At 40.5% G+C, this 8,921-nt stretch overlaps 1 protein-coding gene across 1 annotated transcript; it reads right to left on the bottom strand.

Annotated features, from left to right (window-relative positions):
- Window positions 1–2,021: 2,021 nt before the first annotated feature.
- Window positions 2,022–8,414, bottom strand: LOC135078708 (uncharacterized). The gene is made up of 5 exons (XM_063973254.1): window positions 8,361–8,414; window positions 4,648–4,752; window positions 3,619–3,818; window positions 3,111–3,184; window positions 2,022–2,903 (listed from the first exon to the last, which is right to left on the bottom strand). The coding sequence occupies exons 1-5, from the start codon at window positions 8,412–8,414 to the stop codon at window positions 2,689–2,691; spliced, it is 648 nt and encodes a 215-aa protein (XP_063829324.1). The 3' UTR covers window positions 2,022–2,688.
- Window positions 8,415–8,921: the final 507 nt, after the last annotated feature.

The following is an 8,921-nucleotide window of genomic DNA, read 5'->3' as shown; positions in this document are numbered from 1 at the left end:
ACGTTGATACTTGGTCATTCAATGTAGCAGCCGTAATCGCAATCTTCCCTTTTCATCGTAAACTATTACACATATTTCGGAACGAGGGGGTACGAATAGTTGCGGATATAAGTTTAAACCTTAATGTAAACTACAGTTGACAACTTTTGATCTGAACTCGTGATTTTGACTAGGCGATTTGTGTGAAGCAAAATCATTAATGAACGGTGTATAAATATTAAATAAGTGTTTTAATTGTCAGATGGGCTCATGAATTATGGCTAAACAGACTTCAGATCAAACGCTAGAAAAGTGTAGTAGCAGAAATATCCTAAACATCGTATTACTATAACAGTCACATCAATTGAATCTGACGAAGTGATGTCCGCCTCTGCATAAATATTGTGTAGCAATTTCGATTAATTTATAATCTGTGTTAGTGCAAATTATCTTAAGTACCGATAAAACGTTTAACCGTAAAGTTTAAGTCAGGTTACGAAAAAAGTATTAATATTTTGTACACAATACCTATTCAATCGACACCACTGTGTTGGCAGTGAAATCTTAACTCGCCATCACACAACAATCATAATCATAATCAATATATTAAAATTAATTTGTTAGTACAACCTTATCCTACGATAAACATGATGGTTAATCAGCTTATTTGGTAATTAATAAATTCTTTAAAACATAATCAGTGCGTTAATTTTGTAGCACGCCTAAAAAGCCAAATTGGACACTCCGCACTGATATAATATCGTATGTATATTTTTAAATAGTTTTGAATACATAATTTCAAAACGCCATGCAAGATTAAGTCCGTATTAACATTTGGATGCTCTGAATTTTCATTTCTTTTGACTCCTCTGTGACTAATTTATCAGAGTCCAAGTTCTATAATTTTATACATAGATTGTGCAGTGACATATAAGCTGGCAAGAATATAAAATATCTCATCAGAAAGTCATTTTTCATAATTCGCGTTACAGCTCGCTTGCGTCTTAAATGATTACAGAAAAGGTCAAAATTCTAATGTGGGCTGAAGCGAAATAGCTATTTGTGTTATATTAAATGCCAATTAGAATATCTAAAGTCTGGTCGCCGAGCACGTAGAATTTCGTCCAATGACCCTATCCTTATCCCTCGCGCGTAATTATATTGCTATCGCGACTGTGTGACAGGCGGCAGCAATGAGACCGGACTATAGACAAACATGTGCACTGTGCAGGCGCAATGTGTATTTAGTCACTAATGATTAAGAATAAATAGGATAGCCTGACCACATAAAAACCCTGGCATAGAGGCGCGTCAATTGCATTTGATAGTGCAACACTGAGTACATTCGTACCTGTGTTAAATTAATAGGCTAACTTTATGTATCAGGATTCAGGATTACGGGCTAATTTGATATTTTCATGAATTAACGAAAAAATATTATTATAGGTAACCTGGTTTAAATAAATTAAATGAAAACATCAATCGAGCTAGTAGGATTTATTTTATTATTCATCAATAATCAAATTCAGAACTTGAATATTCAACTGCAATGTCTGCTCATGAACGCTTTAAACTCGGTACTTCTTTCCCAATTCCATAAAATTCAACACTTAGAAAGTGACAAAAAACTTTAAAATAGGTAGTTGAACAAACCACAGCTAATTTTCATAGTGGACTGTACTATACGATAAACATGTCAGTCAATTTGACACCCTTGTCGGAAAAATTATTCAATGAAAATATTGTCCGAACCCTTAGTATTTCTCTTCGACAAATACTTTAACACATTGTGAACCACTTTTCTTTCACGGCTATGAAAAGATTTTAGCAATTTAATTCACAAAATCAATTGCGCACATTTAAAATAAAGTTTGTTTACACTTTGACAGCAATAGACTGACATGCAAGGTGACATGACAATGAAGTTTTCAGTTACTGTTGCCATTAAAAGAAATTAGTACCATTAGTTTTCCGCAACATGGCGAGGGTTTTTATGTTCCTGGTCAGGCTATAAATACTGAAATTATAGATTAGATATTTTCCTAACTGGACAGTTATCGAATCATTCGACATTCAAATGTCAACACTGACGTCATGCATGGCACAGACAAACACTCAGCTAGCGACGCAACGCAATAAATAATTGAAGCAATGTTTTATGTACACGTCTATACTCTTCTTCTACATATCACAGTCCTTTGGGCAATTTTACAACCGGTAAACTAACCTATATCTGGTAATCTCACTCACAATTTGGCTAATTAGGAATGGTCGCTCGATCTTAAGATAATTTATAAATAATTTTATAGCCGAGACGGCAGTGTTTCGATCATTAGTTCGAAGATATGGAATGTGATATTCCAACACTAAACCAATCAACAAGGACGTTAACAATTTCCTAACATACCTCCAGACAACTCTCGCAAAATTTCAAATACCCTATGGTTTTACGTAACCCTAATACCTAGGTAACTTCGAGCCACCTACCAAAAATATATGTAGCTCTCACCAACACTATATTAAACGCGTAGCAACTTAAAAATGGCGGGGGAAAGGAGTTCAATAGCGCTAGCAAATGTCAGCTCACAAACTTGATAGTATCAGTTGCTATTATAACTAACGCGTGTTCCTACCACACGGTAGCTACTGAATATATTTTGGATTCTTTCGACGCGTTATTCTGAGACCGTATCGGTGTTTTGTTTCGTCTCATTTCTTTGTATGGTGCAAGTACCTCGTGACGACGGCGGTGAGTTCGTGCGGCAGACGCGTGCGGTCGGTCGCGCGCGCGTAGGAGCGTATGGTCCCGGTGAGTTGTGCGTGCAAATCAAGCAACGCCTCCAATCCTATCGAACGCAGAGCCTTCGCGTTCTTATATACGACGTTATCTAGCTCAGTCTTGTTTATCAGTACTTTCTCGGCCTCTGAAAATAATATTAATTTGTAAATAAATGTAGTCCGATTGGTGGACCGACGACATCATAAAGGTAGCAGGGAAGCGCTGGACGCAGGCCCCTACCAATGGATCAACATGGAAAGCATTGGGGGAGGCCTATGTTCAGCAGTGGACGTATGGCTGAAATGATGATGATGATAAAATAAATGTGATAAATGTGTAATGTGATAGTTACCTCCAGCGGACGTATCGTGCCCTGAATTCCTTTTCTTTGGTGATGTCTTTGTCTTCTCTGTAGATTTTGTAGGACTGTAAAGAAATAATAAATAATCAATATAGACAGTTAATTTTGCATTAAGATACATAGTAGATTTAAAGCGCAGTTTTAATAATTGCCTTTGACAATAATAGACAACTTTTCTAAAAAGACACTTCATTCTGGTCTTAAAAACTTAAGTAATTTTAAATTACATTAAAAATACGATTTTTGGTCGCATTGTAATTGAAAAAAGTAGTTTAATTGAGTTGACAAAATAGTGACGTCACTTGCTTATAGTGCCATACAAAATCTATGGGAGAGTTTCGTTTTGACAGTTTTAAAAAGTACATCAAAAGATTGGTGGTGTCAACATGTCTATTGCACACTGATGCCGACAGCGTTGCAGGGGCGCGCCATCGGCAAACGATGACGTCACTGCGATGCAGCCAAGTAATTTAACATCTAAAAGGTAATGACATCTCACCTCTCTATGACATGATTATGAACCGCACTCTGCACGGTAATGTTGAGCATAGAGTCGCTATCTTGCGGCCGACGCAGCGGCGCATCGTCATCGGACGCTGATGATGACGTCACCTCGCCGTTGGGCAGCGGCGTCGACGTGATCGGCTTGTTCTCTTTTGACTCCTCGTCGGTGATCGCCATGCTCGAGTCTTTGAATGACTGAGGAAAGAAATAAAGTTTATCAGACTGTAGTTAGGTGTATGTCGTAGAGAGGTAAGTAAATAAAAACTATTTAAATAAGAATAACAGGTCAGTTAGTCAGTTTAGTTTCTTTGAAAGATATTATAATTTCTACTTTTTCCTTTGAGAAAACTACTTCAAATCGAGACGAAAGTGTTTTTCAATATTGCAGAGACATAAAGTAAAGTAAGACAAATTAATATGTTCTCTATTATCCATCTACAAACGATGACGTATGAATTTAAACACTGCGACATCTTACTCAGTAATAATGGGAGCTATTTTGCAACAACAATGTTACCTTTTGCAGTCTTTATTTTACAGCAAATACCTTCTACGCAGTCTTCTGCCGCTTGACCACTAGACCCTTGGACCAGGCGTGCATGCGGCGGCGCTTGCGCTTGGCCGACGACTCAGCGGTCTTGTCGCCGTTGCTTTCTATGTTGCGGTAATAAGAGCTAGTTTGCTACAAATGTGCCGTTAATGTTACCTTCTGCGCAGTTTCTGCCGCTTGACCACTGAACCCTGACGACGAGCCCCTTGGACCAGGCGTTCATTCGGCGGCGCTTGCGTTTGGCCGACGACTCGGCGCTCTTCTCGGCTTGCTCTCTATGTAGTAGTAATAGAAGCTATTTTTCAACAACAATGTTACCTTCTGCAGTCTTCTGCCGCTTGACCACTAAACCCTAGGCCAGGCGTTCATGCGGCGGCGCTTGCGCTTGGCCGACGACTCAGCGCTCTTTTCACCGTTGCTTTCTATGTTGCGGTAATAAGAGCTAGTTTGCTACAAATGTGTCGTTAATGTTACCTTCTGCGCAGTCTTCTGCCGCTTGACGACGAGCCCCTTGGACCAGGCGTTCATGCGGCGGCGCTTGCGCTTGGCCGACGACTCGACGCACTTTTCACCATTGCTCTCTATGTTGCGGTAGGGTAAATCCGCGAAACAGTAAAAAACTTATGTTCCGATCGATAAAAAAAAAACTGTTGTAGTTCTGGTAAATTAAACTTCTGAATAACGATTCATACAAGTTTCCACATAAGGCGCCATGATCCATATTGATTAAATACTTCAAGTTATTTCGATAATCAAGAAAACACGCACTAAACGTCATTACCATCACAGTAAAAATACTGACCTTTGCCGTTGTCTTTTAATTTTTTTTACTTTACCTATACACAGACCAGATTTTGATTATAAATTTAAAATGTACATATTTACCGTGACAAAATAACAAAATTATATTGAAATCGTATTAGCCAATAAAATGGAATCATGAATTGAAATATTGTCACGAGAAATCGTCATAGCCATCGCGGCAGCATCAAAGGTTCTTTAATGTGGCCGCGACGCGACTTATCCCCGCTTGTGTCCGCGCGTCCCACTCTTCAATTCGTTGCTCGTAACAGAACAGAATGCACGTAAAATTTACGCAGCTCCGAGACTTTTTAAACTCCGAAAACGAGAGACACTCGCAGTTTGTCATCGGCTCGCGTCATTCCCATTTTGTGCGATTTGGTAAGTTTTATATATCGATATTTTTCTAATAATTAGCACTTTGTCTAAAATAAGAATCCATAAGCAACCCTGAAAAAATACATACAAAATCACTTTTGACCGACTTCAATGGGTATCACGACAGCTTGACCCCGGGACAATTCGACTCCTGTGACAACTCGACCCCTGCGACAACTCAAACCCTGCGACAACTTGATTTTTTTCAACACTCAACACTTTTGACTTACTTCAAATGGTTTCACGACTGCTGGACCATACGACAGCTGAACCCTACGACCACTCGAACCCTACGACCACTCGAACCCTCCGACAACTTGACTCCTGCGACAACTCGATTAAATTACTTTTGACCTACTTCAAACGGTATCACGACTGCTTGAGCGTTAAGAAAACTCGACCTGGACACCTCGATCCTTGCGACAAGTCGATCTCTATTACAACTCGACCCCTGTGACAAGTCGAACACTGCGACACGTCAACCCCTGCGACTACTCTGAGCATTTATTCTAGATTCTGTTCAGGCATTGATTGATGGAGCTAAATGGTTTACAATAAGTATCATAGTTGTCATCGGGGTCGAACTGTCGTAGGTTCCCTACGACAGTTCGACAACTGGACCCCTGTGTGTTGCGATTAGTATCATATAGCTCATTCGAACTAACACCTTTCATTCATTCAATCGGTAACCCAAAAGAGGGGGTGCACCAGACCATTTTGGGGTGTCTTACCTCCCCACTATATGTATACCCAACTTACTTACATTAAGGACTTATGACGGGGGATGCTGTGCTGTGCTATGCCCCGGGTGCCAACCCATGCTACGCCGCCACTGTCCAGCAGTCGTGAAACCATTATTTTGAAGTAAGTTAAAAGTGTTGAGTGTTGAAAAAAATCAAGTTGTCGCAGGGTTTGAGTTGTAGCAGGGGTCGAGTTGTCACATGTCACACTTGAGCTGTCATATAATAAAATTATAGTATTCAATTCAATTTATTCATTTAAAGATAACAATGATCCACATGGTTAGTAAATGGGTGCCTTATACAACTATGTTAGTAATTTACTTATTATAACATACCACTAATTATCCAACCCGTTCGGTAAGAAGTAGCCGAAGGAAATGAGTCGGATAATAGGAGAGTCGTACCTCTCCGCCACGGTCTTCAGGATACTGTTGGGGCTCGCCCGTATCCTACTGAGCAACGAGGCAGTCTTCTTGCATAGGACAGCAAAGAAGCCGTCAGTATGCGACTGAGCAAACATTTCCGAAGCACTGCAGAAGCGAGGCAAGCCCAACAGCACCCTGAAACCGTTGTTATATTGGACCCGAAGGACGCCAAGCGATTTCTGCGAGTACGTGGTCCATAGGTTTCCCGTGTATAGACTCTGACAGTATGCTTTAAACAGAGTGATCTTGACATGGTCATTACATCGGGCAAACCTGCGAGCCAACATATTACACCTTACTGCCAGCGCCCTTCGTTCCCTCTCGATATCAACATGATCTTTAAGGTCATCAGTAACGTAGTGTCCGAGATATTTAAATTTAGTGACTCTGTTTAACTTTACCCCATTCAGCAAGAGGTCGGGTACCACGTTTGGACATTTACTGGCGGCCTTAAATACCATGTATTCGCTCTTCTTCACATTATACAAATAAGCCATGGCATTTAGCATACGCTTCACACACACCCACCATCTTTCTGAGAGCCCCCATTGTTGGCGCCAGCAGTACCATATCATCAGCGTAGCTTATGTTGTTGATACAAACACCATCTACCCAGCATCCGATACGCATACTGCTAAGGGCAACAATGAGGTCATTTACGTATAGGTTGAAAAGCCTGGGAGACGTCAGCCCACCCTGTCTCACCCCGCACTGCAACCCATACTCCTCAGAAAAAACGTTAGCCCATCTTACGCTGTTAATCTGGTTAGCATACTAATAATGGAATATTTGTGATACTTCTGACGGGACGCCCTGCCTCCTCATCTTATCCCAAAGGATGTCATAAGACACAAGATCGAACGCCTTGGAGAGGTCGAGGAAGCATGCGTAAATGGAAGTCCCCTGATCCGTGTAGTACCTGACAGTGTGCTTAAGACTAAGGATGGCGCTCTCGGTCGACAGTCCAGGCTTAAACCCGAATTGAGCATTATGTGATTTTAAATATTTATCTAGTAGAGAGTCAAGCACACTGTCAAGGACCTTTGCCGTGATTGTAGCTAGAGAGATCGGTCGGGTATTAGCATGGTCTATCATACAAGGTAGGTATTAAAGTGCTACAGTTCTGGGGACGTTTTGTCCCATTGTTCTTTAAGCTTTGTTTTTAAATGAGAAGGTTTTTTATTAGTTTACGAAAAGACGTTTTTTTTATTCATTTCTTGTATGTTGACTATTGTGTAAGTCTAAGTAAGAGTACCTAGGCATATTTTTCAATCAAAATCCTCATTGGTGTAAATATATATTTTTTCTGATTCTGAATAATATTAGGAACGTAAAAAAAAATTAACTAATGTCCGTATTGTTCCAAATTCAATAAATTCATTAAAATATTGAATACATTTATTTTTATTTCCAACCCATTCTTTAATAGGTACGTGCTTAGCTAGGAAAATAACACAGATAAAATTGGTGTTTAGCTAAACAATTATATTTAAATTTTAGTTTTTAAGTAATTTTAATTTAATGTATTACTATAAAATATATTTCGTCATCACCATTAACATAAGATCATTACCATTTTAATAAAATCATTACCATTAGGAAAACGTCATTACCATTTTGTGAAAAAATATTTGGACGCTTGTTACTTCTAAAATCACGATTGAATCTAAGGGCCTCACACTGATCTAAAAAGCTTATTGCTTAACCTTTCAGTTTAAGCTAGTTTGCACGCATCCCTGTTAAGTTTTTCAAAAAACGTAAAATAAATCCCGCGGAATAAAATCGGCGGATCTACCCGGTAATAAGAGCTAGTTTGCTACAAATGTGCCGTTAATGTTACCTTCTGCGCAGTCTTCTGCCGCTTGACGACGAGCCCCTTGGACCAGGCGTTCATGCGGCGACGCTTGCGCTTGGCAGACGACTCGGCGCTCTTCTCGGCTTGCTATCTATGTTGCGGTAATAAGAGCTAGTTTGCTACAAATGTGCCGTTAATGTTACCTTCTGCGCAGTTTCTGCCGCTTGACCACTGAACCCTGACGACGAGCCCCTTGGACCAGGCGTTCATTCGGCGGCGCTTGCGTTTGGCCGACGACTCGGCGCTCTTCTCGGCTTGCTCTCTATGTAGTAGTAATAGAAGCTATTTTTCAACAACAATGTTACCTTCTGCAGTCTTCTGCCGCTTGACCACTAAACCCTAGGCCAGGCGTTCATGCGGCGGCGCTTGCGCTTGGCCGACGACTCCGCGCTCTTTTCACCGTTGCTTTCTATGTTGCGGTAATAAGAGCTAGTTTGCTACAAATGTGTCGTTAATGTTACCTTCTGCGCAGTCTTCTGCCGCTTGACGACGAGCCCCTTGGACCAGGCGTTCATGCGGCGGCGCTTGCGCTTGGCCGACGACTCG

Source organism: Ostrinia nubilalis, chromosome 15 (genome assembly GCF_963855985.1).
Source record: "Ostrinia nubilalis chromosome 15, ilOstNubi1.1, whole genome shotgun sequence".
Lineage (NCBI taxonomy): Eukaryota > Metazoa > Arthropoda > Insecta > Lepidoptera > Crambidae > Ostrinia > Ostrinia nubilalis.
Note: the sequence above shows the minus strand (reverse complement) of the source record. Positions and strands in the feature narration are given on the sequence as shown.

Coding starts and splice junctions, on each gene's coding strand:
- LOC135078708 (XM_063973254.1), bottom strand. CDS start 8,414: ATGAACGCCTGGTCCAAGGGGCTCGTCGTCAAGCGGCAGAAGACTGCG. Junction 4,753..8,360: donor GGCAGAAGACTGCGCAGAAG/GTAACATTAACG, acceptor CGCAACATAGAG/AGCAATGGTGAAAAGTGCGT. Junction 3,185..3,618: donor CATAATCATGTCATAGAGAG/GTGAGATGTCAT, acceptor ATTTCTTTACAG/TCCTACAAAATCTACAGAGA.